Here is a 26,685-nt window from a genome sequence, read left to right as displayed (position 1 = left end):
TAAACCATGGTTTCTCTGGAGACTCTGACACAGTTGTAATGTTGGCAAGTGGGCAAAGCACTTTTGTGTTTATTATAGCAGTGACTCCTCCCTCCTGCTTCCCAATTCGTCATCTGGGACCCAGAGGCTTCCCATACAGGCCCCTCTCGCAGACATGCCCAAGTCCAGGCATCCTGGCTGGAGGGTACCCTTTCTCTTCCCTTCCCATTCGAAAGCATGGTGACATGCAAGGGAGTGAATTTTGAGTGACACGACGTAGAGGGATGACCCTGAACCCATCAGACTTAGCTTTCTTTTCTTTTTTCTTTTCTTTTCTTTTGGAGGCAGGTTATATGTAACTTAGGCCAGAATAAAACATGTCATCCTCCTGCCTCAGTGCTGGGATGACAAGCATGTGCTACCACAACTAGTTTTTAATTTAGTTGTTCAAAGCGAAGCAGGGGCAAACTCTGGGCTGTTACGCATAACATAGGGCCCGCAATATCTGGGCTGCCACAGCAGCGTGATGGAGAAGGAAACCCTGAGGCTGAATCTGCTCTAGGCTCAGCAGGAGGCCAGAGTTGAGCTGAGAACAGAGAAAGGGAGACTGCCACTCGCAAGCCATCACGCAGTGACAGAGCTTGGTGGGACACCTTCACGTTGTGGGAAAACTTATTCCTCTTTGTTTGTAGCAAAGCAAACGATAAGGCTGAGCAATGCTTGCTGACTCAGAGAATGAGCCTGGAAGCTATCTATAGAACTGAGGTCCCTGAGGTGACTAGATGCTTCCAGACATCAGTGCAAGAGACACCCAGAAAGCACTTCCTGTTTCGCTACAGGCTGGGCACCTTATCCAGTTTTCTTATCATAACAGACCCTCATTTCCATCCAAATGCCCTGATTCCTGGAGAGGACAGCAGTATTTTGTTTGTTTGTTTGTTTTTTATTTTTTGTCCACACCCACACTAGGTCACAAAGAACACAACTCTACCTACCTCCCGGCCCACAGACTTGAGCCAGACTTGTTCAAGGCAGATGAAGGAAGGGCTTCTACTCAGAAACCTATCTAGGGTGGGCTGTGCTCATGGACAAGACGTCAGGCGAGACGGTGACTTGCTGCCTGACTATGCTGATTTGTTGGCCAATTCACAGGAGGTGGCAGCTGATGTTGTAATGACAACTTAGAGGGCACCAGCAGCAGGAAAAGTTTGCTAAAAATGGCTTTTATTACAAGGCTTTCCTGAGTTTGGCTGTCCCCTGACATTATGTCATTAGGAAAAACCGATGCCTCTCAATAGCGAAAAAGAAATTTGTTCCTGAAGCAGAGGCTTGCTGAAAGCCGCTAGCTGTCTCCTAGAAATCACAACAGTGAAGCTTTCACGGCAACAGCAGCAACACATTGCAAAACAGCCCGGGAGTGTTTGACTCTCGGCCTCTCTTATTCATTCCTCTAGTGGGGGAGGTGGGGGAGGAGAGAAAAAGAGGACTCTATTTGTAAATTCATTCACACTTAATAAGGCAAATCATAACCCTGGGGCTTCAAAATAACATCACAGGGGCTGGAGAGATGGCTCAGTGCTTGCGAGCCCTGGCTGCTCCTGCAGAGGACCCGGATTTGGTTCTGAGCAGCCACAAGACTTCTCCCAACCATCTATAACTTGAGTCCCAGGTGATCCAGTGCCCTCTTCTGGCTTCCATGGACACTGTACACACATGGTATTCTTGCATACATGCAGACAAAACACTCACATACCTAAAATAAAAATAAATAAAATCTTTTTTTTTAAATCACTGTGTTCCAGCCTAAGATCCTAGAAAATAAAAATCACTGTGGTTGCCAGAAAATTGGAGGCTATTTCTCATTGTTCGGTTCATGACAATAGGGCTCAATTCTTGGCCAACAGCCCATCCCTGTGCCTCTGAGGCCAAGCTGGTTTTTTTGGCCTTTATGGCTTTTGCTGTACCTACTGTGCTGGCATTGTTGTGGTCAGACAAACATAGTTTCCCTTTCTTGCAGTCCAGTCTGGAAGGTTGCCTGGCCTAGAACTGAGGGGTACTAAGAAGGCAGTTTGGGGGCTGGGAGATGGCACAGTGGATAGAGTACCTGCCTGGTAATCTCAAGAATTTGAGTCCAGCCCCTCAGCACTCACAGAGAAGGCGGCCGGGCACAGCAGCTACCTGTAATCCTAGGACTCAGAAGGCAGAGATGGGGAAAACGGGACCCCCGGGCAAGCTGGCCAGCTAGACTAGGAGGTATTGGTGAGCTTCGGTTTCAGCAAGAGACCCTAGCACAGTAAATACAGTGGAGAGTGATCGGGGGAGACACCCACCAACCTCTGCTCACCACAAACATGAATATAAACACCTGCATACACATATGAGCACGCACAGGAGCCAAAAACGAGGAGCAAGAGAGGCCTGAATTCCCACTCCACACGCAACCTCGCGTCAGCCTTGCCCTTCCCCTGGTCACTGAGATGTCACAGCAGCCATCACTAGAAACAGAAACTAGTTAGGTTCTGGGTCCTCTGTCCCCAATACCCGAGTCTCAGGCACTCAAGAGTTAAGATCAGCACTAAGTGGGCTGATGAAGGTACTTCACCGCTACTTGCCAAAGGCTGCTCAGAAGAACACACGTCTGGAAGGTCGAACCCTGTGCCCCCACTCACATTCATGGTTCCGTTGATCTCAGCCACCGACTCGTCATCCGTGGGGAACTGATAGATCTGGACTCCATTGCTCACAAGTTCACTGGTGATTTTGATCTTGAACTTTGTCAGCTCACTCTTAGAGATGGCGTCTGACTTGGCAATGATGGGGATGATATTCACCTAGGAGAAGGAGGAACAAAGTGGGATCCTTAACTAGCAACCGACAACTCCACAGCCTAGGGCTCCCACCAGCGCCCAGAGGGGGTAGCAAGCTCAGCGAATAGTCTAGCACTGCCCACCTTTAGCCAAATAGCAAATAACAATGACGAGTACTTACTATGTGTTGGCCACTAAGCTAAGTACCCTATGAATGGCGTAGCAAAATTAATCCCAACAATTTTCCCAGAAGGCATTGCTGCTAGTGTTTTACCAAAGTGAAATTGAACCGCACAGAGGTTAAATAACTTGCCTAAGGCCACAGGGCAAATAAGTTGCAGAACTGAAATTCAAATCAAACTCAGCCGTAGTCCCAAAGCTGGTAGCAACTATGAACTGTCTATCAATTCAGAACGAAGTTGGTGGGCTGTGTGAAGTCTTGGAATCAAGGTCACTGCCCGAGTGTTTCAAAGAAGAAAGACGACAGGGAATTTGGGGTTGACAATGTGACAGGCAGCCATTTGTTGGTAACGATAAGCTGTCCCAACCTGTCCAACTGAGGCTTTCCCCAGACAGATATACCACGTGAGAGGAAAAAGGAAGCAGGGGCAGAACTTGATGAGGATGAACATGTATGTGGCTCTCCTGCAGCAGCCAGGTAGGCACAAAAGACCCAGTATTACGAATCTGACCTGAGACCTATGCAGAAAAGTTAGACTGGACTGGGCATGCGCTCAGTTGGCGGGATGCTCGCTTAGCATGAGCCCTAAGCTCCATCTTCAGCTCCACCTATAATCCCAGCACTGGAGAGGTGGAGGTGGAAGGATCAGTCCAAGGCCATCTTTCGCTATGTGGTGTGTTTGAAGGTAGATCCTGTTTTACCATCCCCTACCCCCTTAAGTTACAATGCTTGCGTTGTAGGATTTATTTCTGAGCAAAGAAAGTAGGTATGAAGGCCTAATTTCAGATAGCAAGAGAAAGGCCTAGTGCCACCCCAAAAGTTCAACTCACCTGAACCCTGACCCTTGAAATCCCTCCAGAAAGAGGGAAAGCTTTTATTGCCAATGGTAAAGAAATCTGCCATGCACGTGGCTTTGGGAGACAGAGCACACTAAGCTCAGGTTCCTGAAGAAAATGGAGTTGTTCCTGCTTGCAGACCTCACTGGGACAGCATGAATGTTGCTCAGGCCCTGGACTCTGAAAGGAGCGTGTGGGGGCTCTAGAACTGAAGAAGTCCTGTGTCTTTTGTGCTTTTGAAGACCCCTGAAGACCCATCTCACAAAGCTTGGGATGCGAGTCAAAGACCGGACCTTGTAGTTATCTCTCTTGAAGTCTTTGGGGTTAAGAGATCCAGATCTTTGCCAAGATGGAACAGCAGGCAAATCCAAGCCTCCTTGTTATTTATTTATTTTTTTGCCTAGTCCTCATTAGTCCACAATAAACATAAACCAAAAACTGCTTACTTAATGCAGCCTACCCAGCAAACAGCCTGCCACATGGCTCACTGCCGCCTTATACGGGGCCATGCTGGGCATGGAGACATTTCAGGAACAGCCTATTATTCACAAGTAGTGAGCTCATTGCTGCAAAAATGGAAAAAACTGCTCTTATTCTGATTATAGCTGACATTCAGTTCTTATAGTGGCTATGCTACCAAATGACTACATGTAAATTAGAATTTTGTATACTAAAATAACTTGCAGTTGGAGCTAAAGGCAATTCTCAACTCCATTACAAGTTGTCTGACCTTGAGCAAGGTACTTGCCTCTCTGTGCCTCAGTGACTTCATATGTAGCTAACAGTACTATGTAAAATGTAAGTAACAATACTTAAATATACTACTAGATTATTAGAAGGGCAAAATAGGGCCCAGTCCCTGTTGCTGAAGACAACATTTAGATACGTCATCAAATGTGTAGAAGTTGAGTTGGTGCCTAACTAGAGCCTTCACTGCTATTACTGGTGTTCATGTTATTGGAATGCACTTTGCACACTACCAAAGGAGAAAGGCAACCACCACCCAGCCAGCTACAAACCCTGCACACTACAATGTCACCTGCCTATGTGATATGCTGGTGCAACAGTGGCACAACTGTTGTGGAGGTAACCAACCACTGCCTAATTGGATTTAAGGCCCACTCCATGAGACAGAATTCATGCCTGACACTGCTAGACCTGAGACTGGATAGGTCATGGGCCTAGGGGAAAACTAAATACTACATACTAAGTACTAAGTACTACTAAGTACAGTTGTGCTAAAAGAGCATGGCAATAAAATAACTCCTGACAACATTCTGCTATACCCAGAGATCAGTGCCTTGCTCAGCCATCATCAGAGAAGCTTCTTCTTGCAATAGACAGGAACTAACACAGAGACCTACAACAGGACAATGTGTAGAAAGTGGGACTTTGGCACTCAGTCCTAAATAGGATCCTCCCCCTCAGAGCTCAGGGATCTATGTGGAAGATGGGGTAGAAAAACTGAAGAGCCAGAGGTGACGGGTGACACCAAGGAAACAGTGTCTTCCAGACAATGGGACTGCTAAATATGTTAACTCAGAGATGGTAGCAGCACAGGTTCAAGCCAGACAGGATCCCATTGCTGAGAGAGGGGAAGTAAACACAGGCTCTGTCTCTAACCAAGAAGTAGATGATACCTACTTGGAAAAGAAAGATTACTTTTTCCCCAATGGAGTCTCACTGGGTACATTAACTTCAAGATATCCCCATGGCCAGCAGTAGATGGACAACACACAGTGAACTCAATGGTGGTCTTGTAGACTTTTTGTCTCATACTGCTTCATTTGGGCTTTTCTCTTTTTCTTTTCTTTCTTTCATCCTTTTTCTTTTCTTTTGCCTTACTGGTCTTGTACTTATATATTTGGTTTTTGTTTTCATGAAGTTTCTTTTTGTGTATTTTTGGGGGGTTATTGTTTTTGATTTTTAATGAGAAAGGGATAAAAGATATGGAGGTGGGTGGGTGGAAAGGTGGGGAGGATCTGCGAGGAGTTGTGGGAGGGGAAAAGCATGATCAGAATACATTGTATGAAAAAGTTTTGATTAAAAATAAATAAAATCTAAAAATTTAAACAAAATACAATAAAAGCACCTTTGTCAAAAACAAAAACAAACAAGCAACAATAACAAAAAACAGGGTTCAGTGGCTAAGCTCTCGCTGCACAAGTATGAGGACCAGAGCTTGGATCCCCTGAATTTGCAAGCATTCAGTCTGCCCATAATTCAGCCTCAGAAGGTAGATCAAGCAAGGTAGTTAGCAAGACCAGCCATATATCTGAATTCTGGTTTGGCTGAGAGATTCTGCCTCTGTGAATAAGGTAGAAGATCAATGACAGAGGATGATTCCGACATCAACCTTCAGTCTCCACATAGCATCCATATGCACATACACACATGTGTACATACATGCAAACACACATACACACATATACAAATAGAAAAGAAGAAGAGATGAAATAACATATATGTACATAGTGCCTGGCACATGCCAAATGTTAGGGAAGGAAACTTGTAGTAATTAGGCTTTTGAAAGAATCTGATGTTCAATTTGTTTTATTTTTATGGTGCTGAGAATCAAAACTAGGGCCTTGGCTGGAGAGATAGCAGTTTATAGCAACCAATGTCTTGCAGAAGACCTAAGTTTGGTTTCTAGCACCCACTTGGTGGCTCGCAGCCATCCTTAACTCCAGTTCTAGGGAATCCAACATCCTCTCCTGAGCTCCTTCAGCACCAGGCATACAAGTGGTGTACAGATATGCATGCATGCAGTAAAATACTTGAAAATATCAAATAAAATAAATCTAAAAAGATTTAAAGTAAAGAATAGTACTGTATTCCATTGCCAAAACCAGCACCCTTAAACTTGAACAGCCATCTTGCTTGCGTTCGTTCTTATTGTCAAGACACTCAGGACAAAGCCATTCCTAATACTAGGAATCCAGATGGCAAAGCATATAGCCCAAATGCACGATCTGTAACACCATCCTTATGGGGGAAGGGAACAGAGGGTGGGATTAGGATGCCACAAAACCTCTTCTGGAACCCAGCATCCCTTGTATATCAGTCAGTAAGAGTCCAGCTTGCTCAGCCCCAGCTCCTGCCTCATACCTTGCTATCCAGCTTCTTCATGGTTACTAGGTCCAGAGACTTAAGCGAATGTCCTGTGGGGGCAATGAAGTACAAGCAGACATGGATTCGGGAGTCATGGTACGTGTGCAGTACTCTCCGGATCTTCAGCTCCTCCTGCAGGTAGGCCTCAAACTGAGCATCTATGAATTCCACTATAGGCTTATAGCTAGAGAGGAGAGGAGAGAAATGGTGTCAAGTGCTTGGTTTTTTTTTTTGACATAGTCAATCCCAGTTAGAAACGCAATGTGTCCTCTGTAATTGGACCTCCCCCATCTAGTTGGGCTTCTCCATGTTTTCTTGGTGGGGTCTTATACTGACAACTTTCGTTGTCTTCTTGGGCCACATGTGAACCCAATTTATTTTTTCACTGTGGAATGTCCATTAATCTCCACATCCCCATCCTCCCTCTGCACACCTCACAGCTCAGTTTAATACCTATCTCCTTCCAAGGGCCTTCTCTTCTTATGCCCAAAATCCCTTCTGTGACCAAGCAGTGTAAAAAAAAAAACTCTACATGGTATTGGAATGTTTGCTGCTGCTTTGCAGGAATCAATGTTCTCTTAGATTCGTGGTGTCTTCCTGAAGGACAGGACCTGGGAAGAGAATGCCTCTATCTTCCAGCAGCCCCAAGGCAATCTCTGGTGGGGTCTGTAGTTGGACCCTTGATCTAAGCCCATTAGATGCTTCCTGCAGCTCCCCACACCCTGCCTTGGCTTTGGAGCTCTGGACACAAGACCTCTCTGTGACCCACGCTAGGGGATTCTGTCACAGTGCTGTGGGATCTTGGCTCATTCTTGCAGCAATGTGGGAAGCATCCCAATTAACAACCTCGATAGCCACATATGTTTTTTCCACTTCTGATCTAAGCATCCAGACAAAATTTGTTAAAGGTACGTCCCCCAATCATCTACATAGGAACCTCAGCTCACTGAGAATCCATGCAAAACTCCCCTTGGCAGTCTTCCTGACTCAACAAGACATTTATTTATTTATTTGTTGCTTTGTTTTTGAGATAGGGTCTCATTGGAACTTGTTATGTATTCCAGGCCTTGAACTCACAGAGATCTGTCTGCCTCTGCTCCCCAGTGCCGGGATTAAAGGTGTGCTCCACCGTGCACAGCTGTCTGCCTCTGCTTCCCAGTGCTGGGATTAAAGGTGTGCTCCACCGTGCACAGCTGTCTGCCTCTGCTCCCCAGTGCCGGGATTAAAGGTGTGCTCCACCGTGCACAGCTGTCTGCCTCTGCTCCCCAGTGCCGGGATTAAAGGTGTGCTCCACCGTGCACATCTGTCTGCCTCTGCTTCCCAGTGCCGGGATTAAAGGTGTGCTCCACCGTGCACAGCTGTCTGCCTCTGCTTCCCAGTGCTGGGATTAAAGGTGTGCTCCACCGTGCACAGCTGTCTGCCTCTGCTCCCCAGTGCCGGGATTAAAGGTGTGCTCCACTGTGCACAGCTGTCTGCCTCTGCTCCCCAGTGCCGGGATTAAAGGTGTGCTCCACCGTGCACAGCTGTCTGCCTCTGCTTCCCAGTGCCGGGATTAAAGGTGTGCTCCACCGTGCACAGCTGTCTGCCTCTGCTTCCCAGTGCCGGGATTAAAGGTGTGCTCCACCGGGCACAGCTCTATTTGTCTCTTTTCTAAGACAATATCTTGCTATATAGCAGTGGTGCTCTGAAAGAAAATGGCCCCCAAAAGGAGTGGCATTATTAGGAGGTGTGGCCTTGTTGGAGTAGGTGTGGTCTTGTTGGATGAAGTGTGTCACTGTAGGGGTGGGATATGAGGTCTCATTATGCTCAGGCCACACACAGTGAGTCAGATCACTCCCTGTTGCTTGTGAGTCAAGATGTAGGACTCTCAGCTCCTTCTCCAGCACCACATCTGCCTGCATGCCACCATGCCCCACCATGATGATAAAGGCCTGAACCTCTGAGACTGTAAGTCAGCCCATTAAATGTTTTCCTTCATAAGAGCTGTCCTTGTCATGGTGTCTCTTCACAGCAATAAAACCCTAACTAAGACAATAGCCTCATGTTATTCAGGCTGGCCTCAAACCCATGAACCTTCCAGCCCCGCTTCCTGAGTACTAGAATTAAATTATGTGTACCACCACACCTGATTCAGCACAGCCTCCTAAACAATAGTGAATTGAAGGTCTATAGGCAGTTAGCAGTTGCTAGAGGGAGAGATATTTTCTTCAGTAGGGTAGCCACTGGTGAGTTGCCAGTAACTTCTGTAACTAACCCCTTATTCATGTTCCTATAAGTAACCCTAATTAAACTTGCTGGTTTGCTCATAAACACAAGGGCATAAAACAGGGAGTTGGTGAGATGGCTCAGTGGTTAAGGGTACCTGCCATCAAGCTTGAGAACCTGAGTTTGATTCCCAGAGACCACATGATAAAAGGAGAAAACTAGCTTTTGAAGTTGCCCTCTGACCTTTATACATGCACTGTGGTATGCATACACACACACGATAGTACACTTGCACACATGCACACACACAAATAAATGAAAGTGTGTTTATTAAATACCTCTATTTACAAAGATAAAAGCAGAAGAGGGGCTACTTGGGAAGGGGAAGAAGATCAGTGGGAGGGGACAAAAGAGGGCAATGTGAGCGAATATACTAAAGAATGCACTATGTACACACACAAAAGTCTCATAATGAAACTCATTAGCACATATCATTAATATATGCTAAGTTTTCAAGACTTCAGAAAAGATAATCAGCCCAGTTCTCCTCCCTGTCCTAGGCCTTTCCGGAAACTTCTTTCTTCCTAGCCCTATCTGCACTGAAGCCACCCCAATTGCTCCAACATTCTTTCTTTCTTTTTTCTTTTTTTTAAAATGTATTTATCATGTATATAGTGTTCTGAGCACCAGATCTCATTGTAGATGGGTGTGTGTCATCATGTCGATGCTGGGAATTGAACTCAGGACCTCTGGAACATCAGTCAGTTCTCTTAACCTCTGAGCCATCTCTCCAGCCCCTTTCTTTTTTTTTCTTAAATACACTTATTTATTGTGTAGGTGTGTAGGTGTGTGGCCTAAGTGTCGAAGTCAGAGGACAGTTTGTGTGACTCAGTTTCCTCCTTTCACCCCGAGAGATTCAGGGGTGGAGGAACATCAGCTTGGTGGCAAGCATCTTTACGCAGTGAGCCAGCCCACTTGCTCAGCCTCACCCTTGACCACATCTCTGTCTTCCTGCTCTAACTAGGTCAGCTCAGTTTCAGCCCTACCTCTCTCCTCCTCTCCTCAGCTTGCAGGCTGCCTCTCCCCTGGAGATGCTGCCTCCCTTCAGGGAAGAAGAGTTTCTTTACCTCAGCCCAGGGCAGGTTAGTTTTCAGATCCCACGGCCACAGAGAACATGATCAAAGGAAGGTATGAGACCAGCCAACACCTCCCACCTGCAACAGCTCCTAACCAGAGCCTTTGTGAAAGAGCCCCCTAGGAAAGGGGAGAAAAACAGCATTTAAAAAAAGAATCACAGAATCCTGCATCCGGAGAACTGCCTTCAGGAAGAAACCCAGGTGCAGGGTATCTCTGGCACCCCAAAGGAAAAAAAAATCTAAAAATATTGTTCTTTCTCTCTTCCCTTGATCCCCCCGCCCAGTCAAGACCGTTTTTGAAGCACAAATGATTTCTTGGCAGCCAAGAGTCATAGAAGGTTCCTGAAGAATTCATCGTGAGAATAGAGGGCGCATCCCTCAGATGTAGCTAATTGGTAGATGGGTAGCTGCTTTGAATTACATGATCAGAGCATGGCTTTGCTTTCCTCTCTTACATAACTTCTTTTTATTTCAGTTTTTGCTTCACACAAAGGGGTGGGGGAGACAGAAGAGCCGATTTTTCTCAGCTTCCTTCCCCTTGAATCTCCGAAGCACTGTGTTCATCTTATTGCCACTGCCCCTGGCTCCCAGAGGCTGGGAAGAGGTGCATAGATCAGACCAGCCAGACCAGCCAATCAGCCACCAGAATCTGGGCTCTGAAAGAAGGGTGACTCAGCCTTGTGCCAGCCAGCTTTGTTTCGCCAGTGTCTGGTCTACTGTCTGGCATACAGTGAGGACTCCACCTATGGCTCTGAGTTCTCTCACCTTTGCCCCCATGGCTGATCTTCCCACAGTGGCTATCTCTTCTCCACGTGTGGCTATCCTTACTGAACTCCACTCTGGGGCAAAGAAAACCCTTACTTCTGTGTGCAACTGCACGACTGTTTCTTTTTTAGTTCAAAGCACTGCTTTTCTTGTGCCCCTCCCAAGAGGACGTTTCTCTATGACCCACACCCCAGTTCCATGGAGGGCTAGAGAAGACAGCTTTCTTCCAGCACTTTCCTCCCTCATCACTACAATTAACCTTTTCCCTTTTAAGGCAACAAGTTCAAGACTTTTGCAGACCATGCACGGACTTATTCTTTTCTAACGCGCATCAGTGTTTTGTCTGCCTATATGTCTATGCGCCACGTGCATGTCTTGATTCCAGGGAGACCAGAGAGGGTGATGGATTCCCTGGGACTGAAGCTACAGATAGTTGTAAGGGCCCATGTGGATGCTGGGAACTGAACTTGGGCCCTCTGCAAGAGCAAACAATGCTCTGAACTGCTGAACCATGTCTCCAGCTCTACCCATACAATTCTAAACATGGAGTTCACAGACCTCCAAGGAGCCTCTGGATAGAATTTAGAGAATTCCCAAACTTGGACAGAAACAAAATACACTTCAAACTGAACTTTGGCAGTTTCTTCAGTTATAAACCAAGGTAATCACCTATAGCACTACTTGCAGCACCTGTGATTTTTCTGTCCAGTAGAAATCAGCCATATTTTCCTTTCCTAGTCCAGTGGGTGCACATCTGTCAAAATAGCATCTACATCCATCAGAGCTTCTATATTCTGGTAATTATGATGCCTACAAATAGATACTATTATTTAAGGGCTTGACAGATAAGTGTATGGGTTACTAAATCATAGCTTAAAATATTTTGGCAACTGTACTTTTAATACAACTGGTACATTTTAGGCATTCAAAGGTTATTTTGTAAATGAGGCCAGAGACCACAGCCCAGTACTACAGATGCCCATTGTCCAAATACTTCTTCATTTCTGGTACTGAGATGTACTATGGAGATAGAATATTGAATAGAAAGTACTGGAAGTTCAGAGACTTTTGATATCATGACCAGGGACGCTTCTCTGAGGGTTCAATATCTGAGTTGTAAGGATGAGTCCACCAGTAAGCCCCAGTAAGATCCAGGAGAAGGGCAGGCCAAGCAACAGGAACGCAATAAGGATGCTGAGGCCGAGACCAGCCTGACAAGTTTAAGCAGCAGGAAGAAATGCAGGGAGCTAAAATTTAGTGAATGAACTAGAAGCCATCAACCCCAGCTGTGCAGCAGAAACAGCTTACATGTCCATCAGCTGATGGCTGGATCAAGAAAATATGGACTATCCATACAATAAAAAGATCTTTAGCTATAAAGAAATTCTCACAGAACCTGCCGAACACATGCTAGGCCCTGGGTCCAATCCCCAACGTTAAAAAGGGGGAAGGGGTGGGAGACAGGCACTCATGCATGGACAAATTGCATAGAATTGCATTTGTATGAGGCACCACCCTGAATAGTGAAGTTCATAGAGACAGAAGAGATAGTGGTTACCGGAAGCTGAGGTGGGAAAGGAAGGCAGAGCTGTTGGGTGAAGTTTCCTTTGTGGGTGAAGCAAATGCGTGGGAACTACATAGAGGTGAAGGTTGAACAACAGACAGCAGTGGTGCTTGTGAGTGTATTAAATGCCATTGAACCATTCATCTTAATTCGTCTCACTGAGTTTTGTCAAGAACCTCAGTGGTTTGGGTATACATTAAAGTCTGAGATGTGCTGGCAGCTTTCATCTACCTGTTCGTCTCCCTCGGAGACACCACCACCCACCAGCCATCTCCAGAGTATGCTCCTCCCCACAACCACGTACCTTGAGGGGAGATAAAGGGGGCAAGCGCATAGCTCTCCCAGACAATCCCTCTAGCCAGCTCCTCCTCGATGCCAATGTATAGCCTCTCTTCCCTGGAGACCTAGCCTGTCTTCCTTTGGCCCACCCTTTCTCCCCACCCTAGGTGACTACAATGTGCCTGCTAACAATGCTAACAATGTTCGGCCCCCATACGCTGTGTGACTGCCCTCACTTCATCCCTTCGGCTCCCTCTGTTCCCTGCCCAAGAAATCCTCTCTGTAACACCCAACTCTCTGGCCAGAACCTGGTGTCCATCTAGCCATCCCATGGCTTTAATCGTCCTTTACATGAATGATCTCCTCAGAGTGCTAATGCTCAGGAATGTGAGCCCTTTCTTTATTTCACAGGATATCAACGTCTCTCCATCTTCCCAGTCCCAGCTCCTCCGCCAAAGCTGAATCACACGGCTAGTCAATTGAACCATGTTTTTGCTTTTGAGACAGGCTCTTGCTATGTTGGCCAAGCTGGTCTTGAACTCTTGGACTTAAGCAATTCTCCTGCCTCAGCCTTTCTAGCAGCTGGGTCTACAGATGTGCAAGGATGTATCCATTAGGAAGCATTCTTATCAAAGGCCGCATCTCTGTTCAGCTCCACCCTGCTGGCCTTAGTAGAATTATCCAACTGAATAAATGGCAGAGGCTGAAGACCCATCGCTGTCAAAGTTGGCTGAAAGGGCTGGAGAGATGGCTCAGAGGTTAAGAGCATTGCCTGCTCTTCCAAAGGTCCTGAGTTCAATTCCCAGCAACCACATGGTGGCTCACAATCATCTGTAATGGGGTCTGGTGCCCTCTTCTGGCCTGCAGACATACACACAGACAGAATATTGTATACATAATAAATAAATATTTAAAAAAAAGTTGGAAAGAAAATACAAAACTATGGGTCTTGATGCTTTTTATAAATTCATGGTCTGCCAAATTCTATGTGGCCTGGGTCCCGGAACTCTGGCTAGGGGTAACGAGGGAATGAAGAAAGGACAGGCACACAGACACACGTAGAGTGAAGCTGGGATCGGGCTGGGCTCTGCTCCCTGTAGCCCCACCACCTGGCCCCTCTGTAGGTGAACAGTCTCGGGCTGTAAACATCTGGGAGCAGGAGGCTGCGGCTGCAAGTCTTTGTACACATAGATCAATCATAGACACAGAGTCACAGAAAGGGTTTTGCCGTGTCTTGTGAGCCTAGATCACAGGGATGACAGTTTTTCTGATTGTCCCACGGATTCAAGGTCTTGGGATATTCTTGACATGGCCATGTGTGTCAAAATACTCATTCACTCAGGACTTTGCTCACTTAGGGTCTGTCTCTTCTGCTCCCTACAATGACCTCTAACCTCATCGGAACCTTCAGGGTAACATAATAGCCCCTTTACTTGGTCTTGATTGGCTCCTTTTCCACTGTTCTCATTGACCATTCCAGACCTTCATTTGATTTCTCAAGCTCCAATATGATTTCTGACTTCTTCACTCTCATGATAATCTGACAGCTTATTTTACCAACCAACTTGGGGCCACAAAGCTCATACAACCCCATCACCCATTCTTTAAAGATGGATCCACCATTCCATTTCCTTCTAATCTGAGGATGAAGTATTTCTCATCTATTCAAGGCTTGTTATCCCGTGCACATGGTTCCAACCCTTTCGAACTCTTTGGAATCCTTGCTCCATCTCCTCTCTTCCTACTGACTCTTTCCCCTCAACTTATGAACATACTTAAGTCTTCCCTCATTTCAAAAGGGAACTTGTTTTTTAACCCAGTCCAATCCTCCTCAACTCTGAACCACCCCAGCCATGTTCCTGTGCCTTCTCTCCCCTAAACGGCCAAGTTTGAAATCCCTGCCTAGCATGGGTACTCAAGAAATATTTATGGAGAGGCTGTGTTTTCTTTTCTTTTCAGGTTTTTTTTTTAAATAAAGGATCTCGTGCAGCCTGCAGCCCAAGCTGTCCTCAAACCTACTACGTAGCAAAGAATGACCTAGAATTTTATAATAGATGGTTATTAAGACTGAGAGCCACAACTAGACAACATAAACAGCGAGAGGCCCCGAGGCTCTTAGCTCTAAGTGGGATGTCTTGAGCAAAGCCTTTCCCTCTAGGCTCAATGGTGTATGTAGAAGAGAGGGAAAGACTGGAAAGGCTAAAGGTGGTGGATGCCTCCAAGACAGCAGCGTATTTCAGACACAACAGGCCCGATACACACACGAACCCACAGAGACGGTGCCAAGCAACTCGAAACCAGCAGAAATTCAAGCCAGGCAAAATTCCAGCCCAAAGAAGGGGGCATGCTTTCTGTCTGCTTTTTTGTTATGATTTGATGTTTTTTCCTTTTGATTTGAGTTTTTTGTTGTTGTTGTTGTTATTTATTTTGTGTTCTTGTTTTTTTTTTCTCTCCCGAGAGAAAGAACATGAAGTTGGGTGAGTAGGGAGGTAGGTAGGATGTGGGAAGACTTGAGGGAAAGGAAAGAAAATGACAAGAATGGATAGTAAGAAAAATGAGAAATATTTAGAGTTAGATGTCTCTGGGTGTTTAACCTGCACGCACGTCTATGCACCATGTGGATACAATGCCATCAGAAGCTCAAAGGGAGCATCAAGACCCCCTAGTACTGGAGTTTCAGGTGGTTATGGATGCTATGTGGGTGCTAGGAATTGAATCTAGGTCCTCTGGGAGAGTAGTCAGTGCTCTTAACTGCTGGGGCATCTCTCCAATCCCCAGATTCATTTTTTTAAACCACATGTATATGTGGGGGTGAGACATGCACATGCCAGTGGATGTCTGGGGAAGGTAGAGGCATCAAATCTCCTGGAGCTATGGTTATAGGTAGCTATGAGCTACCCGACATTTGTGCTGGGAATTTAGCTCTGTTTTCTGGAAAAGTCATATGTCCTCTTAACTGCTGACCCAGCTCTCTAGCCCCAATGACCTTAAACTTTTGATCCACTTACCTCTGTCCGGCAAGTGCTGGGGTTACTGGCATGCACTATCATACCCAGATTCAAAAAGAAGTTTCTTGAAAAAAATAATCTGCTTCTTTAAAATTCTAACTCACTCTTCAACTCACTGTAGACTATTTCTACCCCACGTCAGTCTCCTAGTCAATACATCAAATGGATGCTTTTGGTATCAAATGATGAAAACTTATGGATACTGTCTTAGTTAGGGTTACTATTGCTGTGAAGAGACACCAGGACCTTGGCAGCTCTGATAAGAAAAACATTTAATTGAGGAGGCTTGCTTATGGTCTCAGAGGTTCAATCCATTATCAGGAAAGGGAGCATGGTGGCAGGCAGGCAGACATGGTACTGGAACTGAAAGTGCTACAACCCCTCCCTTTGGGGGCCATTTTCTTTCAAACCACCACAGATACACTATTTTCTCTACCAATGTATATCTTATGCATTTATTCATCGCAGGCTGACTATCAACTACCTTCAGGGTGGCTAACTCACACTCGCTTGCAATGGCCTCAGGACTTAGCCTAGCCTTTCCTGACCACCCGTTTACCCATCTCTCAAAACAAGGTTTGGTCAATTGCTGTTCCTCCCTGTTTCCACACCCTGAATCCCTTATATCTATATCAGTGTACTTAGCCCCACTTTGCATAATCTGCATACATATCCATCCCCTCCACTAAGCTGAAAGCTCAGTAAAGACTGTGCTTTATATTTTAGAATAGACTGGTAGGATGGGTCAGAGGGTAGAGGCAGTTGCTGCTGAGCCTGACCACCTGACTTTGATGCTCTGGACCCCCATGGTAGGAGAAAACCAACTCCCACAGGCTGTTCTCTACCATTCAGGCATATACCCTGGTACCCGCTCACTAGCACAGCTGCTGTCGTGTAGCCATTTCCTTAGAAACCGAAACATCCCATATTGTGGAGAAGCCCCTTCATCCAGAAGGTAAACAACTCAAAGTAGCTTCAGGAAGTCCCTGAAACTGAGCGGATTCACTAGGCTTCTCCCTTCGAAGAGTAAGCAACAAAGACTGCTGAGAGGCCATCTCAGTCTAGCTAACCTACAAAGAGGACTCTTAAACAAGCCCAAGCTGCAAAGAAGACTCTCAAACCACACCAGCTGCCTGAAAGAAGCAGAAACCAGCCAAGCCTGGGAAAGAACACTCTTTAACCTGTTGAGTTGCCTGAACACTGTGCATTATGCTTTAGGTTTTCCAGCTTTTGTGAGCTGTCTGTCACCCATGCTAGGGTGGGCTTTGGTGACGCAACTGTCTTTGCATCATTTCTGCTCCTGTAAGTAACCGCTCACCCACACCCCTGTAAGTAAAACCAATAAAACTTACTGGCTCACCAAGTTGGACTTTGATGGTGTCCATACCTTGGTCTATCATGGGCTTCTTAGCTGGGGTGAGTAGATGTGTGTACTGTATCGCCCCAGGAAAAGTCCTGTCACACAACATTACCCTCATATGCACCATCAATCAATTAATCAATGTAATGTTTCTTGTACTGGCCTGCCTGTATACCACAGGACAGTTTGCGAGTCAGGTTAGGGGCTAGAGTTTGAAAAGCACACACACACACACACACAGAGAGAGAGAGAGAGAGAGAGAGAGAGAGAGAGAGAGAGAGAGAGAGAGAGAGAGAGGAGAGACACAGGTCATCCTTGAATCAAGAATGTCCATTTTATTGTGTTCCAGGGCAGCTTATATAGTGCTCTCCTTGACTAATGGCCATGTCCTAGCTCTTGGGATTTTTCAGCTGCAAGCCCACCAGAAAAACCAAGGCCTTGCCATCAGGAACTCATGAGGGACTGGTGCTCAGAGCAGCTGCAAGCACAGGAAAACAAGTTGTTTATTCTGTCAGGCAAGGGGTCACAGAAAATCCAGGGTCTGAGGGTCCGCCGTCCCCAACAGTGTCACAAGCCTCTCACATTGATTCTGGCACACTATAGACATGTAGCAGTTCCTGTTTAAGCCTTCATCATCTCTCTATCCTATAACTTTCTGTTCCTGTTTAAGCCTTCATCATCTCTCTATCCTATAACTTTCTGTTCCTGTTTAAGCCTTCATCATCTTTCTATCCTCAGTTACTGCCCCTTTCCTTCTTATCTCTTTTCACACACTGTCTTATCTCTTTTCACCAGCTTTTTAAACCCACGGTTTACCCCTACTTTATCTATTTCCTCTTTTAAAACAGCGTCCTTTCAATTTCCTTTCAATTACACAAACAATCTATGTATGCATTCTTCCTGCCTCACTGATAATCACTGTTTTCTGTCTGCTGAATATCTTTTCAGAGCTTTCCTATATATTTATATGCAGATAGAAGATTATCTGCTGTGTGTGTGGGGGGGAATTTCCACACATGACACCATGATACAACTTCTCATTTTGTAACAGCATGACCTGATGCTGTATCCATGTGAATATAAACTGCAAATACAATCCCATGGTATGGTCGAATCACAGTTAATGTAGCTGCTTTATTGATGGACATATAGGTAGGTTAAAGGTTTTAAATATAATAGCCAATGCTGCGGTGAACACTATTGCTTCCTATAAGCATGCGCTTGTGTTTTCTGGGCAACACAAAGGAAAGTGGAATGGCTGGGTCATGAATTATTCACATTCAGAAATTTAATGGATGCTGCCAAATTTGCCCTCCAAAAAAAAATCTGAATCAATTTACACACCCACGTGAATGAAATTCCCTGGTGGTACTGGCTATTATATCATCTTTTATTTTTGCAAATCTGAGAGTGAAAAAGTCATTGTTTTCTTTTGCATTTCCCTAATTGCTAAGGAAGCTGAATGAGCATCATTTCAGAATAGGGATTGTTCCCCTCATATTTCCCTTCACGGTCAATTATCTGTTCATCACTCATGGAACTGTAGAAGCTCTTCTTATGTCAAAATCCTTTCCTATTACATAGGTTACAAATATTTTTGTTCCATCTGTAGCTTGTTTTCACTTTTGCTTTATGGTATTTTATAGTTTGAAAAGTAAAATACGCCAGGCGGTGGTGGCGCACTCCTTTAATCCCAGCACTCGGGAGGCAGAGACAGGCGGATTTCTGTGAGTTCGAGGCCAGCATGGTCTACAAAGCAAGTATCAGGACAGCTAGAACCGTTACACAGAGAAACCCTGTCTTGACAAACCAGAAAAAAAGAAAAGTAAAATACTTTTTGAAAAAAATGTTTTATCATTTTTATTTACATGTATGTGTTTGGGTATGTACATGTGAGTACGGGTGTCTCCCTTGGAGCTGGAGTTACAGGTGATTACGAGTCACCTGATATGGGTGTCAAGAATCAAACTTAGGTCCTTGGGAAGAGCATCATGTGGTCTTAACCATCAAGTCATCGCTCCGGCCCCAAACTACTTTTCCTCTAGTTAACTTGGACCTAACAAATCTTTCCTTCTGTGATTTTTAGACTTTATTTCACAACTCAAAAAGCTTTCTGTAGCCGGGCGATGGTGGTGCACGCCTTTAATCCCAGCACTCGGGAGGCAGAGGCAGGCGGATCTCTGTGAGTTTGAGACCAGCCTGGTCTACAAGAGCTAGTTCCAGGACAGGCTCCAAAGCCACAGAGAAACCCTGTCTCAAAAAACCAAAAAAAAAAAAAAAGCTTTCTGTATTCCCAAAGTTATAAAAATATTCTCCGACATTTTCTCTTTATATTTTTAGAGTTTGTTTTTGGTCCAAGAAGAATCTATTTTTGTGGCGGTGTTTGTGTGGGAGGGTCTCGTTTTATGTTTTTCTAAATGGATGGCCCATTTTCCCAGCGCCACTTCTTCAACAGACCATTCTGGCCCTGCTGACTTAGAGATGGGACAGTTCCATGCACACATGCATCTGACCTTGTACTCACTTTCCTGTTCTATTGCCTTTGCCCTGTTCTGATGTCTCTATGTCCCATTCACAAGTAATAGTGGCAACCTAAACCTCAAAGAAGCAGGTTTAAAATGTGTAGAAGACAGTCAGTGGTGGCGCACTCCTTTAATCCCAGCACTTGAAAGACAGAGGCTGGAGAATCTCTGTGAGTTCGAGGCCAGCCTGGTCTACAGAACTAGTTCCAGGACAGGCTCCAAAGCTACACAGAGGAACCCAGTCTCAGAAAACCAAAAGACAAAAACAAACAAACAGACAGAATGGCAACCTAATTTCTACCTACAATCTCCCGGGAATGATCAGTCCTAAATACAATGTTCAAGCTGCCAAACCCAATGGACTTTTAAAATGTTTTTCCCTTTTCTTGGACTTCATTTATATTCCCTCCTAAATGCTACATAATGCTACTCTCCTTTGAGTCTTATCAGTAAAAATCATGATCATAATAATGCCTTTTACTTATTAGGTATTTATTAGCCATTCTGTGCCAGGCAAGGTTTCAGCATTCTTTTGGTCATCCATGTCAAGTATGTTATATCACAGCCTAATAGCGTAAAGATGATTAGGTCATACTTATTTTACAGGTGACTTAAAAACTGATGCATAGACAATTGAACTATTTTGCCAAAGGTCCCTGGTCTAGCAAATGGCAATATGGGATCTGAACCTAGGCCTGTCTGAGATCAAAGCTTAAATTCCTAGACACTCTTTTCTCTAGCCTATCTTGAAATCTCTCACCCTTGGGTTCCCTTTTCTCCAGCACTCATTATTCCTTTATTCTTTCATCTATTAGTAGTAGTTGGAGTTTTTATGTGCTGGTTGGTTGTTTTTTGGGGGGGTGTTTGTTTATTTTGAGACAAAGTCTCACTATGTACTCTTAATTGGCCTTGAACTCATTAAATAGGTTAGGCTGGCCTAGAACTCACAGAGATCTATCTGTCTCTGCCTCCTAAGTGGTGGAATTAAAGACACATGCCACCATACCCAGCAAACTTGTTGTTGTTGTATATGTGCGTGCATGCATACACTTGTGTGTGTGTGTATGTATGTATGTGTGTGTGTGTTTAATCTTAGACAGTCTCCCATAATGCAACCAAGCTGGGCTCAAACTCACTCTGTAGCTGAAGCTGGCCCTGAATTCCTGATCTTCCTGCCTCCACGTTGCACGTGCTGGGATCTTACGCATGCGTGCCTCTTTGTTGACAGCGTCTCAAGTACCTTAGGCTGGCCTCAGATTCCCTGTGCAGTGAGGATGGGATTGAACTTCAGAATCTCCTGCTTCTACCTTCCTGATGCCACAATTACAGGTCTGTGCTATCGCGCTTGGAGGCAGTGCTGAGTATCAGACCCAGGATTTTGTGCATGCTAAGCAATTACTCTACCAACTGGGGAATATCTACAGTCTCCATTTTAGTATTTTTTTAAAGATTTATTTATTTATTTATTTATTTATTTATTTATTTATTTATTTATTTATTTATTTATTATGTCTGGATGTTTGCTTGCAGGCCAGAAGAGTGCACCAGATCTCATTATGGATGGTTGTGAGCCACCATATGGTTGCTGGGAATTGAACTCAGGAACTCTGGAAGAGCAACCAGTACTCTTAACCTCTGAGCCATCTCTCCAGCCCCATTTTAGTATTTTTGAGACAGGGTTTCACTGTGTAGCCCAAGACAGCCTCAAACTCTTGATCTTTCTGCTTCAGCCTCCTGAGGGCTGGGATTACCAAGTACTGTAACTACAAGGGTAGAACACCAAACATGACTCCCACCATGTTGGGTTGTTTTGTTCTTATTTAAATATATATGCCACAGAAAGCGCAGGGCGTTCTGAAGTCCTTTTCAATGCAGTTGTACTTACAGATCTGTGCTAAAATGCCCCTGATAACATGTAGAAAACACTATTTTTATAGGACCCGATGGCAGTGGTCTACAGTCCCACTGTTAGAGAGGCTGGGAGAGGATTATAAGGAAGGGGGAATCACAAAGTCAAAGCCTGCCTGTGCTACGGATAGAGTTCAAAGCTAACCTAGACTCAAATAAGAAAATTTAAAAATGGCTGGGGATATAGCTCAGAATTAGAGTGGTTGTCCAGCATGCCAAAGTCCTAGGTTCGATCCCCAGCACTTCAAGAACAAAAACAAACTGCTTTTTATTACAGGGGATTTTAGCTTACTTCATTCCTGCTCCCTACCCTAATCCCGGAGAAGCTTTATCATTTCCTATTTGTGCTTGCACTATTTGAATTTTAAAAATTTATCTATCATATATTTTATTAATTCAGTTAGTTTTTTTAAAGACAAATTTTCAGTATGTTATGCAGACTGGCACTGAACTCTGAATCACCCTGCCTCAGTCTACCGAGTGCTACGATTACCGGCATGTGCCACCATGCCCAGCTATCAATTTAAAATCATGAGAAACTACAAGGGATATTCTAGAAATCAAATGAAGTAGATTAGTGCCTACGAGGCAGTATCTGTTCAGTATTCCCAACCCTCTTGATCAAGACACTGTCCACATGCGGAATGCCTTCAACTGAAAGGACTATGAGAAATTTTATTGAAGACTTCCTAAAGAGAACAGGCAGCCAAGTGTAACACTCAGATTGTGGCCCAACTACTCAACTTGTACCCGCACAAAATAAAGGCAATGCAGATATCAAAGAATATTTACCACTTTATTGTTAAACTTACTGAACCAAAGTTCCAGCGTAGCTCAGGTAGGGAGGAAACAAAAGGGGCGAGCAGCCTCTCCGCGCACCCTTTATTGGCAGGGATTCCCCTGAGGCAAACCCCGCCCTCTAAAGGGAGCTGACTTAACCCCTTCATCAACTGACAAGGAGTAGGCTCTAAGTGATGCTTAACCAAGCAAGATTAGTGAAATAAGCAATCCTATAAAAAGAAAAATCAAAGAGTGACTGAGGCCAGGGAGATGATGCCACAGAGCAAGGCACTTGCTACAGGGCTCAATGACATGAGTTTAAGCTCAGGGTCTCACATGGTGGAAGGACAGAAGTGACTCACCAAAGTAGTCCTCCAATCTCCGCACATATGCCGTGGCACCAGTATGGAGTATGTGTGCATGCCCATGCACACACAATAAACAATTCATGGCCGGGCGGTGGTGGCGCACGCCTTTAATCCCAGCACTCAGGAGGCAGAGGCAGGCGGATCTCTGTGAGTTCGAGACCAGCCTGGTCTACAGAGCTAGTTCAGGACAGGCTCCAAAGCCACAGAGAAACCCTGTCTCGAAAAACCAAAAAAAAAATAAACAATTCATTAATGAGTAAATTGGGAGCATGGGGGTCATAGGAGAGGGTAGGAGAAGAGAGAGAGGAGGAAGGGAGGGGAGCAGACAAAAATGTATAGCTCAATAAAAACAATTTTAAAAAAACCCAACTACTAGGGGCTGGAGAGATGGCTCACAGGTTAAGAGCACTGACTGCTCTTCCAGAGGTCCTGAGTTCAATTCCCAGCAACCACATGGTGGCCCACAGCCATCTGCAATGAGATCTGGTGCCCTCTTCTGGCCAGCAAACATACAGACAGATAGAACACTATACATAGTAAATAAATAATTTTTAAAAAACCAACTACTTAATAAGTAAATGTAATTATTTCAAAAGAGAGGTGTCTTCCTTTTAGAATTTCATGTAAAAAAAAACAGAATTGGTTTCAGTTCTTGAAAAACTACATGTGCACTGGAGGTCAACAGTTTGGGCAGGGAAATGGGGGAAAGATAGAGGAAATGAAGGAGAACGAGAGGGAAAGCAAACTAAGAACATATGAAAAAGCCTTATGGAAAATTACTACTTTGCCAGCTAATTTCAAATAAAATGTTGGGCTGGAGAGATGGCTCAGGGGTTAAGAACACTTATTGCTCCTGCAGAGGACCTGGGTTTGGTTCCACTATCCAAGTGGCAGTTCACAACCGCCTGTAATTCCAGTTTCAGGGGCTCCCACACCCTCTTCTGGCTTCAAAGACATTACATGAACATGGTGCACATATGTACAAGCAGACAAAACATTCATGTGCATAAAGCAAAAATAAATTAAAATACAGTTTTTGAAAAAGTTTCGGCTGGAGACATGGCTCAACAGTTAAGAACACTCACTGCTCTCGCAGAGGACCCAAGTTCAGTTCCCAGCACCCGGTCTGAATGGTTCACACCCACCCGTGAGTCCAATTCCACAGGATCCGATGCCCTCTTCTGGTCTCTGCAGGCACCAGTACTCACACGCACATACATGTTGTGCAAGTGCACACATGCGTGCTCCCTGGACTGTGTTCGCACATACACACAAAATGAATATTTTTTAAAAAGAGCTTGAACAGAGGTAGGTTACACGGGTGGACAACGCTGCTCCTAGGAGACAAAAACTCCAGTGCCCAGCACAGCACACCTCTCTCTGAGTCACTGCTTTTGCAGGCCTCATAGGTTATCACCAATGTTCCTGGTTGCTCACCACAACTTAATATTAAGACCTTCTTGCTAAAGAGATCACATTATTTTCCTGGACACAGAGAAATCAATGTGGAAGTGACCTGAAAATGTCTTCTGGCCAACTTCCATAGCGCTGGGAGGTGCTACCCAGGCCACTAGGGAACCAAGGACACCAGAGATCTTATCCACTGATCTGCCAGACAAGATGTGTAACTGCTACGGGGCAACTAACTACTTTCTGATTGGATCTGAGGCTGATCCACAAGATGGAATCCATGTCTGTTACTGTACACTTGGTCAGAAGCCTATGGTTGGGATAGTAACAATAGGTCAGAGGGGGAACCTGCTGCTGCTGTTTTACTGAAGGAACATCTTATCAAACCTCCTTCCAAATATTGATGTTTCTAGCCATAGAACTGTGCTGCTCTCGCTGTTGCTCAGGAGGCTCTTTCTGCAGTGGGCAGCCGTTAGCACAGGGGCCCAGAACTCAGACGGCTAAGAAGTGACCGAGCACTCAGCCCTAAATGGAACAGTTGCATCAACCCTCAACAATGGCACAGGGAACATCAAAGAAGACATGGAAGAATGTAAAAACTGGAGGATGGAGGGATGCTGTAAAATGCTGTCTTCTGTATACAAGAGCGCTATTGGACTCATAAGTCCAAAACAGCTGCAGTGATCTCCACAAGACCCGAGCAACAACATTCCAGCCCAGCAGGTAACAGGGCTCCTGAGGCCCTCCCCAGCTGAGAAGCTACTGCAGATAAGGACAGCCTGAGCTACAGAGCAAGTTCCAGAGAGGGATACATCTTGTCTCAAACAAAACAAAATGAACAAAATCCCAAGTAAAACAAAACAACAACAATGAAACCAAAGTCAGGCAGCAATGGCACACGCCTTTAATCCCAGTGTCAGGGATGCAGAGGCAGGTGGATCTCTGTGAGTTTGAGGCTAGCCTGGTTGACAGAGTGAGATTCAGAACAACCAGGACTGTTATGCTGAGAAACCCCTATCTCAAAAAACAAAACAGAACAAAATACAAATGCAAGATGGGTGTAGTGGTGAACTTTTAGTCCTAGCAGTCAGGAGACAAAGGCAGGTGAATTTCTGAGAGTTCAAGGCCAGCCTGGATTTTATAGAGAGTTCCAGGCCAGCCAAAGATACATAGTGAGAACTAACTCCAAAAACAAATAAATCAACAATTTCTCCCCGCCCCCCAAAAAAGCCAAACCCAAGGGCTGGAGAAAGGGCTCAGCAGTCAAGAGTTTGTACTTGGGGGGCTGGAGAGATGGCTCAGAGGTTGGGGGCACTGGCTGCTCTTCCTGAGGTCCTGAGTTCAATTCCCAGCAGCCACATGGTGGCTCACAACCATCTGTAATGAGATCTGGTGCCCTCTCTGGCGAGTAGGCATATATGAAGACAGAACACTGTATACATAATAAATAAAAATATTAAAAAAAAGAGTTTGTATTCCTTTTCCAAAGAACCCAAGTTTGCTTCTCAACACCCACATCAGGCAGCTGGCAAACGCCTGCAGCTCCGCTCCCGGGAATCTGGTGCCCTCTTGTGACCCCCACAGGCACGTGCACTCACAGGCACATACCCCACCCATGCATACGCATGAACATGTACACATGCTTAAAAGTAGAATAAGTCTTAAAAATAAAGGGCTGGGAAGAAGGCTCGGTGAGTAAAGCACATGCCACAAAAACATCTGAGTTTAGATCACCAGAACCCAGGAAAAGCTGGAGAAAGCGACACACATCTGTAATCCAAATGGTTTTACCTGGGATAGGAGGCCGAGATAGAATTCACTTTCTAGCCAGTCAGTCATATGCATAGAATAGCAACAACAGAAAAAACCCACCCTCCCAAACAAGACTAAAGGTGATAATTAACAACTAAGAGGTTGACCTCTGACCTCCACACATGCACCGTGGGACATATACTATGATACATACACCTGCGCTTGCACAGACAAAGAGGTTTTTTTGATTTTTCGAGATAGGGTTTCTCTATGTAACAGTCTTAACTGTCCTAGAACTCTCTCTGTAGACCAGGCTGGCCTCTAACTCACAAAGATCCACCTGCCTCTGCTCTCTGAGTACTGGGATTAAAGGAGTGCACCACCACTTCCTGGCTTACAAACATTAAAAAAAAAAAAGACTGGAGCCTGGCAGTGGTGGTGCACGCCTTTAATCCCAGCACTCGGGAGGAAGAGGCAGGTGGATCTCTGTGAGCCTGGTCTACAAGAGCTAGTTCCAGGACAGGAACCAAACAAGCTACGGAAAAAACCTGTCTCAAAGAAAGAAAAAAAAAGACTGTTGAGTGGGCCTTTCTGTGTGAGGGCCCTACCAGCTTTTCCTCCCCTGCCCTAGGCTTTATCATATCCTCATCTCAGCCTCCTTCACCCCTCACATGCATCCTGAAGCCCCTACAACTTCTCCTGGCTCTCTTCCTT

General features: G+C 45.1%; 1 protein-coding gene across 9 annotated transcripts in view; it reads right to left on the bottom strand.

Moving 5' to 3' along the window:
- Septin6 (septin 6) overlaps window positions 1-26,685 on the bottom strand; it is a 145,071-nt gene that overhangs the window by 29,375 nt on the left and 89,011 nt on the right. For all 9 annotated transcript variants that reach the window (XM_075958609.1, XM_075958605.1, XM_075958610.1 and 6 more), the window contains 2 exons: window positions 6,912-7,098; window positions 2,649-2,810 (listed from right to left, as the gene is read on the bottom strand). In XM_075958609.1, the coding sequence (XP_075814724.1) occupies window positions 2,649-2,810; window positions 6,912-7,098 (349 nt within the window). The remainder of the gene's footprint in view (window positions 1-2,648; window positions 2,811-6,911; window positions 7,099-26,685) is intronic.

This window comes from Microtus pennsylvanicus, chromosome X (genome assembly GCF_037038515.1).
Source record: "Microtus pennsylvanicus isolate mMicPen1 chromosome X, mMicPen1.hap1, whole genome shotgun sequence".
Taxonomy (NCBI): domain Eukaryota; kingdom Metazoa; phylum Chordata; class Mammalia; order Rodentia; family Cricetidae; genus Microtus; species Microtus pennsylvanicus.
Note: the sequence above shows the minus strand (reverse complement) of the source record. Positions and strands in the feature narration are given on the sequence as shown.